Source organism: Oryctolagus cuniculus, chromosome 10 (genome assembly GCF_051225735.1).
Source record: "Oryctolagus cuniculus isolate XC-2025 breed Fujian yellow rabbit chromosome 10, ASM5122573v1, whole genome shotgun sequence".
Lineage (NCBI taxonomy): Eukaryota > Metazoa > Chordata > Mammalia > Lagomorpha > Leporidae > Oryctolagus > Oryctolagus cuniculus.
This window is the reverse complement of record NC_142876.1, coordinates 115,136,724-115,152,223: the sequence shown is the minus strand read 5'-3', so window position 1 is coordinate 115,152,223 and position 15,500 is coordinate 115,136,724. Positions and strand designations below refer to the sequence as shown.

Here is a 15,500-nt window from a genome sequence, read left to right as displayed (position 1 = left end):
TGTACATAACAAGAAATGTACATAAATATACAGATAGATGAGGTTTTTGGTCATCCAAATGTACTTTACCTGCACCCAATTTAAAAACAAAGTATTACTAATGCATCAAGAGCCCTCAAAATTCCTTCTTCACCATTTCTTTTTTTTTAATTTGTGAAATATGAGTATGTTGTCATCTACACTGAATAATTCAGTGAAGCAATATTTATATGTCAAAAGATATGCTCTAAACATCTTTTTTGAATACACAATATTAATTACCACAGACAATAGTTACATGGGGTATTTGTCTTTTTGGTCTGGCTTACTTCACTTAGCATAGTGATTTTCAGTTGCATCCATTTTGTTAACATGTCAGGATTTCATTGTTCCTTATGGCTGAGTAGTAGTCCATTGTGTATGTATATATATGTTACATTTTCTTTACCTAGTAACAGGTTAATGGTCATGTGGGTTGATTCTATATATTGGGTATTGTGAATCAGAGCTGCTACAAATGTGGGAGTGCAGGGAACCTTTTCAAACACTGATTATAGTTCCTTTGGATGCAGTCCCAGAAGTGAAATAGCTGGGTCATATGGCAGATGTATTGTTAGTTTCCTGTGGAATCTCCATATTGCCTACCATAATGCTTATACCAGTCTGCATTCCTACCTACTGTGTATTAAGGTAGCTTTGTCTCCACATCCTTAATAGCATTTGTTATTTGTACATTTTTACATGGTAGACATTTTAACTGGGGTAAGGTGATCCCTCATTGTGGTTTTAATTTGCATTTTCCTGATGACTATTGTAGCTGAACATTCTTCCATATGTTTGTTGCATATTTGTATTTCATCCTTTGAAAAATGCCCATAAATATCCTGTCTATTTCTTCTCTAATTTGGGTTGTTGAGTTTCTTGAACTCCTCATATATGCTGGGTATTAATCCTTTATCAGATGCATAGTTTGCAAGGATTTGGCCATCTTCAGCTGTTTTTCCCAGGTGGTTAGCAGGGAGCTGGATCAGAGCAGCCTGTCACCTAGCCCTGTGACGATGGCAAATCCCAGCCATGAGCCACTGGTGAAGATACAAGAGTGGCTGATGGCCATGTGCTGCTCTGTGGATTCTCTGTTCTGTTCTGTCCATTCTCCACTGAATATTTCTCTTAATCAGCCCCCTGAGAATGTGGTTCTTCCTATTTTCCTCATAACTTTATTTAGCCAAGTTCAGTGTGTTTTCTCACTATTCAGCCATCTTGGATTTCCTTTAAACCCAAGTATTTCAAGTAAGCCAGTGAGCACGTCCTGCAGGCAGTCTAAGTATTTACTCGTATAAGACATGTTATCTATTCCTGAACAAGTAAACACTTTCCTTCTCCCACATGGATTTGAAAAACTTGATCATTCGTTTTTCACTACCTATGAGCAACATTGGACCAATGGTGGCATAGCCATTGCCCACCAACATCTGGACACAAAAGTGAACTGGGTCACTCTTCCACCACATCCATGAGAATGAGAACACAATGCAGTCGATCAAGTACAGGAGCACAAAGACGCTCATGAGCAGCAGGATGGTCTGGGTGGCCCTGTGCTCTGGGGAGGCTCTTGGAGAGAGGCTGGTGCTGTGAAGGTGCTGGGACCGCCTCTTGTGCCTGCACAGGAGGGTCACCATGTACCCACTTGAGAGGGCCATGAGCCCTAGCAGGGAGATATCCCTGAAGATAGCAGTTACAAAAAAAGTATACCTGGGTAAATAGCTCAGGGTCCAAAGAGAGCAGGATTTAGTGACAAACATAAGACTGTTGGACGTACGATTTGTGGTGGCAACAGTGGAGATTAAGAAACGAGCACTGATGGACAAATTGAAGACCCATAGTAAGAGAAACCCACACATGTGCTGTGAGGATGTGTGCTTGAACTTTGCCAACCAGGAGCTCCTGGGGCTGAGGGTGATGGCCTGGAGGATGCTCAGCAGACAGGTGTTACATAGGGAGAGGCTTCGCATCACCTGGTATGAGTAGATGACTGCTTTACATGTGATGTCATCCCATGACTCCTGAGACTCAAAAATGTCTGCAGCTATGACCCCCACAGTGATCAGCATCACCAGGTGGATGAGGGCCAGGTGTCCTATGGTCAGGTCGGTGGGCCTGGGCCTGTGCTTGAGAAAGAACCAGAGGATGTGGAAGAGAAGAAGGAAGGCGTTGGCTGTGATCCCAATGCTGACTTCTGAGAAAAAGGCATTTCTTATGGCAATAAAGTTGGAAAGTATATTTTTATTCATCTTTGGAGAAAAATCATGTAGTAAATGAGGAAAAGTAAGATGTTATTTATCATAATCATAATCATAACCCCATTTATCAGTTTTAGAACAAATACTCATCATGTAGATGTGTGGATCAATCCCACTGTACCTTTTTTTTTTTTTTTACCAGGGAATACTTCAGCCACCCTCACTCTCCTGGAAGCCATTCTGTTCCTAGCTGACAGCTGTCAATCATGATTGGATACTGTATCTCACTGCTGGGCTCCCACAGGACTTGGACAATAAAATTTTCATGTGAAAATTGTTTCTTGATTTTTTTTCCTTATTGTAGTTTTTCAAACCATGGACAATGAGTTATTTCCTTTTGTATTTGTGAATTTCTTGGTAAATTTCTGGATACAGAGTATGAGTTTTACAATTTCAGATGAATTTAAATAAGAATTTAAGGAAAGGAGAAATTAGACCCCTATATACAATAAGTGTCATTTGTGTATCCATGCATATGGTTGTCTAACAATTTATATTGATTTATTTTTAGACAAATATTCTTAAAACTTACCTAAGAGACTAAATATTTGTTTGTGTGAACTCTGCATTTAAGTTTGTGATCTGATATTTACTGTGACCTTCAGCTGTAGATTAACACGTCTGAGCCCCAATTGTGTGTAACTAGAGGTAAGCATGTTACTTGTTAGAGCTTCTGTGTGTGTGAGGGTATTGGGTAGATGTGTGAACAGGTGTATTGCCTGGGGAACAATGGTCTCTGCAGAAACTGCAGCCACTGCTGTCCCTGTGAGGTTCTCCTCCTGAGCTCACCTGGAGAGAGCGCCAACCTCTCCTAATGTGCCAGCTCCATCCCTGCCTGGAGGAGCAGGGGGAAGTGAGCACCAGAGTAGCAGGTGCTGAACACCCTCTGTTCCTTCTCTGTCCATTCCTGGCTTGTGGAAATGACGGTGTGTATGTTCATAGTCTAAGTAGATGGATGATACCTTTGTATAGAAATAAGGGTGGGACACTTCCTCTTCCTCTACAAAGAAGGTTGTTCTACACGGAGCCTGGGACTTTGTCTCCGTTAGGTTGGAAAGTGCATGTGACCTAAGTGTAAAGTTTATGCTGGAGAACTTGGTCTGACCTACTTGGGGGATGCATCCCCATGCAACATAGCTATTAACTTTTATTCAAAAGCTATCAATATGAGGTTTATAACATTGCAGTAAAATTCCAGTAACGTGGTTTCATGTATTTATCATCTGAAAATCAAGGATATCAGTTTGAATTGCGTCCTCAGGTAGCTTTGTGGTTCCATAATTTGAGTTGTTAAGGAGAAACTGAAGTGTTTAAGCTCCATTGCTGTTGAGCGTTTAAGAATCCAGAGACCATGTGGGAACTTGGTCTGAACTTTGGAACATCTGCAGTTCTCTACAACAGAAATTCCATAGTGGCATTTTAAAAGGTAAAGTATTGATGAAATATGGCATAGTCTGTTGCATTGATAGATTTGACAAGATAACGTTTGATCCTGTTGTAGGCTCAGGTGAAAGCAGGATAATACATGCCTCTTCATCTACCTGTCTCTGCATTTTATAGGTCCTGTACCAGCATTAAGCAGACAGCTCTGAACAGTCTTCACTGTCTTTCCTGTGTCTAAAGGGACACGTACCCATTTCTTGTGTATTTATTTCACATAAGTTCAGAAATATTACAGTATTTTAGCATAATGACATTTAATGGACATAAAGTAACATTACAACTCTTTAAAAGATTGAGGTAAAAACTAAAGTTCTGATAAAAATAAATAAAATGGAAAGTAAACTTCTGTTACTTTTTTGAAACATATGAGAACTTTATAGAATTCTGTGATGCCCATTTTTCAGAAAAATTTAAAAATCCTTGCATATGAAGGGTCTTTTAATTTTTCATTCATACAAATATGAAAAAATATACCTAGACTTTTGCATTAAAATAAACTTACCTTTTTATTCCATTTTCCATGAATTTTTGAAGTTCTCTGGTGCAAGTTTGCTTTACTTCACATTTTAAAACTAAATTGAACTTTGTGAATACATGGTGTTATAAAACTAATTTAGTAGTATGTTTACCTCAGCTAGGTTGTGAGTGTGTGGGCTCCAGATGTTCAGTGTTTCTCAGGGGCATGTGTGAGAAAAGGCAGGAACTTGGGATCAGATCAGGAAATCCCATTTTAGGTGGAGCCACCTTCAGAGCCACTGGAGAAGTCTGTTTTTCTACAGGGGAAATTCCTCAGAAGGAGCTGGGAAAGTTCTCCTCCTTTAGACAGAATGGTGATGAAGGAAAACCACAGAGCTGTTCACACTCAGGGCACCCACTGATAGTGGCTCCTGTTGGGGACCAGAGAGGCAGCTGAAGACCAGAGTCCACTTTTTATATTGATGTGCATGTGTTAGGTGATGAGCTCTGTATTCCTTTTTTTATATTGGCTATTTTTGTGCTGTTATTTTATTAGAAATTATTCTGAAACATGTGAACATTTCATAAAAGAAGCTTAAAGCAACACTCTTAGCAAATCCTCCCCAGCCGTGACTCCTCCCACACTCCTGACCTGCACAGCATGGACTGGTTAGGAGCTCGCTGACAAGAAAGAGTGATTGTTCCACATTTATGTGTTAGGATATATGCAGGCCTGCACGACATAATCTTCTCTCTTCAATACTCAAATTAGGGGGCAAAAGCATAAATCTAAGCTTAAACATTAGGGTATATGACATTTATTTTGTTCTAGAACATCCTAAAAGGTTTCTGGAGAATTTAATTTCTAATGGATGTAAAGCAGTTGGATGTATATTTCTGAGGTCCTATTCTTCTGTCACTAGAAGATAGGAAGGGTAAAGTCCCATCCCATTTCATTTTCCTGTGTTCAGTGTCATTTCAGCCTCATTTCCCTCTCTTCCAGATTGGAATTTTGCTCACTCCCTAAGAGCTGACTCCTCCAGTCTGAAATGTGTGCAGTTGAAGCCAGCACAAGGGAGGTCTTCATGAGAGAATGGGGGTGGACGTTGTGGAGGAAGGGGAGCATTTCCTGCTCACTGCGTGGCTATGAACAGAGATCCCCTTTCCTTCTGAAGGGTTACAGTATTTATTAAAAAAGATATTAGAAGTACTTCTATCCCTTGTGTATACTCCAGTGGAACAGTGGTCTTTGTACTTCTCGAATATTATGGTGAGTGGTAGACATTAAGCATAAAGTCAATTATCTCATTAGAATTTTCTATGAAATACAAGAAATCCATTCTCATTTTATGAAAAAAATCTAAAAAGTATTTTAAAATAATGGTTCAAGCACTCTGATAAAGATGCAATTAGCAAAGATAATAAATGAAAACAATTAAAATTCATAACGTGTGGTTATGAATGAGTCGCATTTTAGTCAACAGTGATTAGAAAATGATTAAGTGAGTAAGAGTTGAAATATCAAGCAAATGAGAATTATTTCATCCAAAACAGTGAACGGGAAACTAAAATTGATCAGTTACCTGTTTTATGTGAAAAAATTTTTATGAGTTACCTAATTAAAAGACCAAGTACTGCGAGAAGACCATTTCCCCATGGTGTTGCACAGAGAGCACTCCTGAGCTGTGGAGGACTGTTGGAGCCCTGTCTCTTCTGAGGCTGCTACAAACCTCACCTTAGTCCCAGTTTGCTTCCTTACACTCTGCACCTGCCCTGATTGCCCGTCCATGGAATAAAGAGCCACTTACCCAGGACGACAGCTGGGGGATTCCTTGCACCCGAGAGCAACCTGCAAGGTTTTAAGGAAAAGACTCAGCTCATCTCTCTCTGGATTGTCATTGTGGTGTCTGGGGAAAGGTGACAGATCCCACTGAAAAGCACAGAGCATGGAGTCCCCAGTGGAACCTGTCACCTGTCTTTGCATGTTCTTCCATTCTCTCCTGGGTAACTGTGGTCTGGGGAGAGCTTTGCTCCAAACTTTACTTAGAGTTCCCTGGCACTTGAGTGAGGTTCAGAAGAGCCCCCCGCCCCAACCCCCCCGTCAACAACACTGAGCTCTCCCAGTTGTATCCAGAGAGCACCTTAGTCCCAACCCACTCCACACTGTGCAGTGCCGTGCTCTGTTTGAGAGCCCGGGTGCCATCCGTGAGCTCTCAGTGGCGCCAAGGCCCTCTCCCTACAGTGTGAGGGGGACTGGTCCCTGCATCCACTGCCTCACACTGCACCTGGCTTCCACGTGGCATTATTCACGTACTCTATGATGCCCAAGCTTAGTTTAAAGTTTCAAGCTCTGTCTCAGATTAAATGAGAAAGAAAAATTCCTCTTATGACCATGGGTGAAGGTAGCCAACTCCTCTGGAGCCCATTTCATTGTTTTTATTCTCGAGATCTCTCCTGTGTCCCCACGTGTGATAACAAATATTCAGCCCCTGTCTGGCGATGGTCCAGACCCTTCAGGAGATGTAGCTCGCACCTCTGCACAGACAGGGACCTGTGCACTCTGGCTGATGCGCTGAGAAATCCATGCTCTCAGCCCCCTGGGGCAAGGAAGATGAGCAGAGTGATGATGGAGCAGTGTTGGGAGCCCATGCTGCAGAGCGGTTCTCCCAAAGTAGAGGAGTCACACAATTAGGCCTGCAGCAAATCTGTATTCATTGTTACTAAATTCACTAGGAAGGAAACTACTTAAAAGGACAAACATTTCTGACTGTTGAGCACTTCGATAAAATAAAAGTAGAATGCCCAGGAGGATGCTGTTTCTCACCCAGCTTGTCTGTGAAGCAGACAGCCGAGACTGTTTTTAACAGGGGTGCTTTTTTATTAGTACTTATTTTATTAGTATTATTTGTACTTATCAACAAATACTTATGGTGTACAATGTAATATGTTGATACATGCATACATTTTAATGATAAAATTAAGATAATTAGCATCCATCACTTCATATTTTCAAGTATTCTTTGTAGTGTTAACATTAAAAAGTCTTTTAGCTGTTTAGAAAAACACAGTATTTATTGTTAACTATTGTTACCCTACGGTGCAATAGAACACCAAAAGGATTATTTTTACAGTAAGGAAAAAAACCCTACTTTTTAATTCAATAAAAGTTAACCTTTCTGAGGTTTAATTTGTATAATTTTTTGAGAAACTTAATTAATATTGAAGAACTAAAGAATGGTATTCTTTGGCGACCACTTAGACATTACTGTAGCTTATGAGACATACAAAAATTCTCAACACTTTAAAACAAGGTAAATATTTGTGAGCAAGTTTTAGTATTAACTCTCATAATCCAACTCTTTGAGCACAGATGTCCTGCATGGGAAGTCAGTGCACAGTGACTTCTGTTGTTAATTGAACAATAAACACCCTTGTGTGTAACATTAGTGATCACCTGCGGCTCTTGACATGAGCTTCTTAGGCTAAGGAAGCATTTTGAATGCAAAATCCTTCTGTATTTAGACAGGACCATAAGAAAAGTGGAAGCTCTTCCTCCATTCAAAGACTAGTACATCCTTCTTTGATGACCACAGAAGTGCACTGAATCTGCAGTGGCCCCAAGTATCCCAGGCTCACTTGGGCTGTTGGTGGGATCCATCAACCAGCTCTTCTTATGTTTGAATAACATTCCGTTGTAAACAAATGTTTTCTTGACTCTTTCATCAGTTGATGGACATGTAAGTTGTTTATCATGGCTGTTGTACAGATTGCTGTAATGAACGGGATAGTGCAAATGTCTCTTCAACAGGCTGAATTCCTTCCGTTTGGATATATGCTCAGTGGAGGGATTGTTGGATCATCTGGTAGTTAGTTTTTAGAGGGACTTCCATACTGTTTCCCACACTGTCTGCACAAATCAAAACATCCAGCAGTATGCAGTGGTTCCCTGTTGCCTAACTCCTTGCCAGGACTGGTTATCTTTGGTCTTCCTGATAGTAGCCAGTGTAACTGGATTGAGCTGCTATTTCATTATTGTCTTGATTGACATTTCCCAGGTGCTTATTGATGTAGAGCATTTTATGTACCTGGTTATGTATATGTGTTTCTTTGAAAAATATCCCTTTATAGCAATTTTCTGTTTCAAATTTTTATCACTTGGCTATCTTGCTGTTGAGATTTAGAGATGATGGTTATCACCTGCTTGTCAGAGATAATATACCTTTTTTTTTTTTTTAACAGGCAGAGTGGACAGTGAGAGAGAGAGACAGAGAGAAAGGTCTTCCTTTGCCGTTGGTTCACCCTCCAATGGCCGCTGCGGCCGGCGTGCTGCGGCCGGCACACCGCGCTGATCCGATGGCAGGAGCCAGGAGCCAGGTGCTTTTCCTGGTCTCCCATGGGGTGCAGGGCCCAAGCACCTGGGCCATCCTCCACTGCACTCCCTGGCCACAGCAGAGAGCTGGCCTGGAAGAGGGGCAACTGGGACAGAATCCGGCGCCCCGACCGGGACTAGAACCCGGTGTGCCGGCGCTGCTAGGCGGAGGATTAGCCTAGTGAGCCGCGGCGCCGGCCCCCAGAGATATACCCTGAAAATATCTTCTCCCATTCTGTTCTTTGTCTTCTTACCCTTTTGAGTGTTCATTTTGCGGCCTGAAATCAATTTCTGTGTTTTCTGCTAGTCGTTTGAAAGTGCCAGTTCTAACATCTAGATCTTTGATCTGCATTTGCTAGTTTTTGCACATAGAAAGAATAGGGTCTAGTTGCATTATCTGCATTATCCAGTTTGCCAACACCATTTATTGAAATGGTAATCCTAACAGCAAAGCATAAGCATGTGTTTACCACCAGTGTCAAAGAGCAATTGCTCTACAAGCGTATTATCAATTGTAGGGTCTGTATTCTGTTCCACTGGTCTGTTTTTGTGCTGTTTTAATTACTGTGGCTTTACAGTATATTATATATTATATATTATATGGCCAGGTAGTGATGACATGCCTCTGCTTTGTTCTTTTTGTCAGTATTACTTGGATATCAAGGTCTTTCTGTACTAATTTAGTAATTGTTTTTTCTTTTTCTTTTTAAAGATTTATTTATTTAAAGTCAGAGTTACACAGAGAGAGAGGAGAGAGAGAGAGAGAGAGAGAGAGAGGTCTTCTATCCACTGGTTCACTCCTCAATTGGCTGCAATGGCTGGAGCTGGACTGATCCAAAGCCAGGAGCCAGGAGCTTCTTCCAGGTCTCCCACATGGGTGCAGGGGCCCAAGGACTTGGACCATCTTCTACTGCTTTCCCAGGCCATAGCAGAGAGCTGTACTGGAAGTGGAGCACCCATATGGGATGCCGGTGCTTTGGCCAGAGCATTAACCCACTGCACCACAGTGCCGATTTTGAAATTGTTTTTTTCTAGTTCTTTAAAAAATGTCATTGAACACAATCCTCCATCAAAATATCAGTCTCTTAAATCAGTTTGGATAGTATGGACATTTTAATGATACTTATTGTTCCAATCCACCTACATGGAAAATCTTTGATTTGTGTCTTCTTCTTCTTCAATTCATTCTTTAGTGTTTTATAATTTCCATTGTAAAGAGCTTTAATTCCCTTAATTAAACATGTTTTATTTTTATCATTATGGTAAATGCATTACTTAATTTTTTTCAAATATTTGGCCATTGGCACATAACAATGCTGTTGGGTTTTGTATGTTGACTTCATATCCTGTAACTTTACTAAATTTGCTTATTTAACTCTTTTTGTAGAGTCTTTCCAGTTTTCTTTATTTTTTTTCAAAATGAATTTCACCATTTATATATTATTTATATGAAGGGAACTGATGTCAAGTACTCCATCCTCCTCCTTTTTCTATTCTTTTAATTCTTGCGATGAATTTTTCAATTTATAATCACAAAATTAATCTTTCACTAAATAAAGAATTCAATACATAGTAAGTAGAAAGACCAGTGTTCCTCAAGAGTATAAACAATAATCAAATCCCAATATGTCAATTTTTCTTTATATAACATTGTGTCATCTGCAAGTAGTGATAACTTGACTCCCATGTCAAATTATCCAATGTGGGCACCCTTTATTTCTTTGCTTTGCCTAGTTTCTTTCTTTCTTTCTTTCTTTCTTTCTTTCTTTCTTTCTTTCTTTCTTTCTTTCTTTCTTTCTTTCTTTCTTTCTTTCTTTCTTTCTTTCTTTCGACAGGCAGAGTGGATAGTGAGAGAGAGAGACAGAGAGAAAGGTCTTCCTATTGCTGTTGGTTCACCCTCCAATGGCCGCCACGGCTGGCACACTGCAGCTGGTGCACCACGCTGATCCAAAGGCAGGAGCTAGGTGCTTCTCCTGGTCTCCCATGGGGTGCAGGGCCCAAGGACTTGGGCCATCCTCCACTGCCTTCCTGGGCCACAGCAGAGAGTTGGACTGGAAGAGGGGCAACCGGGACAGAATCTGGCACCCCGACTGGGACTAGAACCTGGCGTGCCGGCACCGCTAGGTGGAGGATTAGCCTAGTGAGCCGCAGTGCTGGCCTAGTTTCTTCATCAGTATCATTCTGGTTTTGTCCAGGGCAAGTCCAGTGGTATGCATTGGACAGAGGAAAAATCACTCGAGTTATCTTCTTTTAAGAAAATTTTTCTTCATATTAACACTTTGTTAACATTTCATCATAACATACTATGAAAAATTTAAAACATACAATACATACAAAATAGTTTAATTCACTTTTACACTCAGTTTCCCACCCTCAGCAATATAAACATACTTCTACTTTTCACCACCCTCTGGCTTTGTGGTATAATTGACAAATTAAAACTGTACAATATGAACATATTATGTACATTTTATACACACATACATTGTAAAATGGGTACTGTAATCAAACCTGTCAATACCTCCCTCCACTCACAAATAATGGTACTTTAAAAAGATTGTGGGGAAAATGGGAATCAAAGATAAGTTCGTGTTTGTGCAAAGACCTTTTTGAAATCCTTGCGTAGTTTTTAAAATCATAACATGCTTTTCCATGAAGTTCTTGAAGAACTCTCATAATTTCCTTGTATGTGTAGTAAGGATCTTGAAGATGTACTGTGACCCAGTTTCACGTATACGATGTAGTGTTAGCCATAGTGCCCATGTGTAGCGATCTCTGGAACTTAGTCATTGTAGAACGAAATGTGTACCCTTGGACCAGCATCTGCCCAGGTCAGCACCACTGCTGCCTCCAGCAACCATCCTTCTATTTGCTTTTCTCAGTTCAGTTTTATTCCACATAAAAGTGAAATCACTCAAAATGGTGGTTTTAAAAATTTTTTATTTGAAAGGGTTCACTCCTAGCCCACAATGGCTAGAACTTTGCCAGTTTGAAACCGGGTGTTTGGAACTTGTCGCTCCCCCTCTTCATGGAGGAACGACACTAAACCCTGCCTAGGCTTCATATCCGAGTCACGGCACCATTATGTCACTCCCCGTCTTCGTGGAGGAACGACACAGGACCCTGCGCTGTTCTTTTGTCTGCTTGGCCCTTCCCGGGTTTGCTGCTGGTTCTTCCCGGGTTGGCTACCGTCCCTCCACCTCCGTGGAGGGGCGGGCCCCCTGCCACTTTCCCCACTTCCGCAGGGGAGCGGCACACCACCGGCCGGCTCTCTCGGGGGATGCACAGGTGTTCCTTCAGATAGATGTTCCTGGTGCATGTTGTCTCTCTCCTTCTTTATAGTCCTCTTCCACCAATCCCAACTCTGCTACCCACATGCCGAGTACGCTGCTCTCCTGCAATCAGGAGCAGGTCCTGCTGTTTATTGGTTGAACTGGAGGCAGCTGTGTAGAAGCTGTTTCCTCCTCTCCCAGCGCCATATTGTGGGAGAGCAGATGCATAGAATAAGTCTTAATTCCAGTAACTTAGTCTAGTCCGAGTTGCTCCCAGTTGCTCCCCACAGAACTCAACCTAGGTCTCCCATATGGGTGGCAGGGACCCGACTACTTGGTCCGTCACTTACATCTCCTAATAGGGGCATGGGAAGCAGAGCAAGGACTCAAATCCAGACACTGCTGTCTGCACTCTGAGCATCCTTAGCTGTGTCTTAACTACAGTGCTAGATGCCTGTACCTGGATGGTGTTTTTAATTTTTTTAGTTTCTGTATCTGGCTGACTTAATATAATGTCCCGTAGGTTCAATCATGTTGTTGCAAATGGCACTGTTTCTTTGTGTATGTCTGTGAGTGTATTTGTTTGTGTGTGTATACATACTTCTAAAAGGTCACAAAAAATGGAATTAGGTTTGGTTTGGCAAAGACTATTTTGAAATACATGCATTGTTTCTTTGATAGTGTGCATTGCGGGTGTGCACCTTCCGGATAGGTTAATGCCCGTGAGACCTCGGAGACACCAGATGTGTTTATTGGCTTTTCAGCTTCCACTTTATTTCTCAGCAGACTCGAATATGTGTCGCGTACGCCCGCTGTCTTCGCCTCCTCCAACCCTCTTATATATCTCTCTCCCACCATCCACCTGTTTATATATGATATGTGGAAAACATGTTACCAAATCAGCAAGAAACAAAACTTAGTAAATGTGGGAAACATGCAATAACAGGATGCTTAAAGTCAAAACAGGATCTTGCGGTTAGCAACGGGCAGGGTGGAAAAAGCCCAGCACTAAGCTTCTCGAGCTTGTACATGTCGGGAGGGGCACAGCTGGCCAGGCTGTCCCGTTCCCCGACACCTCCCCCTTATTTCTTTGCAAAATGGAGTGGTACCGTGCCTGTCTTAGGTGACCAAGAGCATCTATCGGGCTTACCCGTCATTGGCACATGAACATGAGGTGTGGAGGAAGCGTTCATGCCCTGTCTTAGGTTGCCTTGAAGACCTCTCAGAACTTACCCGTCTTTGACTACCGATCCAGCAGATTCAGCCACACCTGAATCTGTCCATTTTGCATGGGGTACTGGTTATTGAATGTTAGCATGGCTTGTTTAACCACCATTTGCGTATTATGCTGACTCCTGAACAGCCCTTGCAAGATCCGAACAATAATTGATCCTGTTATAAGCACAACAAGAGCCAACCCTATAATAGCGGCCCATTGTTTAATTGGATTCCAACTACCATTTAACATGCTACCCAAGAGATGGGACTGATTAGTGGCAAATGAAAAGTGGTTGTAGGGGTAGGCGGTAACACAAACTGCAGTATATCGAATAACACAGAGTATGCCAACCAGGCCTGATCTTGCAATAAATCCGTTCGTTAACAGCTGAATAGCAGTATATCATCTAGTGCCTGGGTGGTAGATCTTGTGATGCTATCAAGTGTGGACAGTGTGGAGGTTTGGCTCACGGCCATGCCAATAGCGGATGCACCAGCTGATAATGCCGCAATTACTGCAACGATGACTGCGGTGACTCCAAAGTCTCTCCTGTGTCAAACAGCCATAGAGAAGTCCTTCTCAGACACCGCAACTGGTACAGGAACCCAAATAGGAATCCGCACAACCACCAGTGTTTCCGCTTCATTTAATTTTCCTTTAACACATGAGGAAATAACTCCTGTAGTGCAAGTATTATTAGTAGCATTACAGCGATACCAAAAGAAGGGAGGCTGAAGGCAAACAGGGGATGATACATGGGTTTCGTTGGGTGATGAAAAGGCAAATCAAGAAGGTGCAAATAAATTAACATTAAGGAGCAACAGGGAATTGATTAGAGGTGGACAGGCATCTGGAGAATTGGGGGCACCTGAGGAGTGCAAGAAGGAAGTGGATTGGTAGGAGGGTAAGGAGCAAATGGTCTGTGACACTCCTGGCACCTGAAAGGTAGCGACTCAGATCGAAAGGCTATAAGTTCCCCTGTAATATTGGCTGTATAAGAACTACCTGACTCATTCCAGTTGATAACATCTCCCATGGAATAAGTGGCCAAATTAATACATGGCGTAGGAAAGCTGGTATGATTATAACCACAAAGATCTGCGCCATACTTGGGCTTATGGAAGCATAGTGCTCCCAAAAGGTGGATGGATAAGTTAACCTGGCCCTGATGGGAAGAATTGACAAGACTGTTGTAAGGCACTCCGAATCTTTCACCTATGGTAGGTTATGCAAATACACAACTGGCAGAAGGTTAGAGGAATTAGAAACAGGTAGAGGGAGAGGTAGGGCTCTCAAGAGACCCCAATACTCATCCAGCTTGGCCATCGTCAGTGACAGTGGCGTCATTATTAGTAGGAGTAGGATCATGATCATCTTGCCACTCTATTGTTCTTGTCTGTCTTTCTGGAGTCCAGATTGGATTTTTTTTCTTCCTGTGGGAGAAAACAAACAGCGCCTCGTACCCTTCTTATTAATGGGTATGGGCCTTTCCATTTGTTATCTTGTGGGTCTTTCCACATAATCATTTTTCTAATGGGTGGCTGAGCTTCTGTCGGTTCATGGGGTTTATTACTATTGGGGGTCTGTTCAGAGATTACATGACGTTCTGCTGGGGTGAGACCATCAGCTTTTTTATTTAAAAAAATTATGGTAAGTAAGGCGAGGTTGAGAATGTCTTTAGGGGAACAGGATAGTGGCCCTATTCCCCCTTTTTGTTTTAATACAAAATTTTTCAGATACAGATTAGTGTGGTCCACAATGGCTTGTCCAGTAGGGTTATATGGGATGCCGGTTAAATGAGAGATATGAAAAGTTGCTAAAAACTCAGCAAAAGCCTTAGAGGTATAAGCAGGTCCATTATCAGTTTTTATTATATTAGGAATTCCCCAAGAAGCAAAACATTGTAACATATGTTGCATTACATGGGAGGCAGACTCTTTGGCGGTGGCAGTAGCCATAACTACTCCTGAGTAAGTATCCACCGTAACATGGACACAGGATAGCTTGCCAAAGGCAGGGATATACATTACATCCATTTGCCAAATGTGACATGGATAAAGGCCCCGGGGATTAGCTCCAATGGGCATAGTAACAGGCTGATGATAACACATTTTTCACAATTTTGGACAATAGATTTAGCTTTACGAATAGGGATATTAAACCTCATACTTAAGGTCTTACTATTAATGTGCCAAAGTTTGTGATATTCTGTTGCCTGTTCCATGGCAGTGCAAGCTAAAAGGAAGCGGGAATGTTGATTGGCAAGGGCATTTCCCATGGTGAGAGGACCTGGCAGGGAGGTATGTGCTCTAATATGGGTGATAAAAATGGGATCCGATCTCTTAAATAAAGTGTGCTGAACAAGCTCAAAATAAGGAAACACTGTAGAACTTTTGGATATTAACGAAGGGGAGCCTAGCCTCTTAACAGCATTAACAACATATAAGCTATCAGAAACGATA

The 15,500-nt window shown here is 41.8% G+C and overlaps 1 protein-coding gene across 1 annotated transcript; it reads right to left on the bottom strand.

Annotated features, from left to right (window-relative positions):
• Positions 1-1,325: 1,325 nt before the first annotated feature.
• ORYCUNV1R1632 (vomeronasal 1 receptor oryCunV1R1632) lies at positions 1,326-2,270 on the bottom strand. Its single transcript, NM_001167317.1, is given in 1 exon segment — positions 1,326-2,270. A coding segment is annotated over 1 exon segment (945 nt).
• Positions 2,271-15,500: the final 13,230 nt, after the last annotated feature.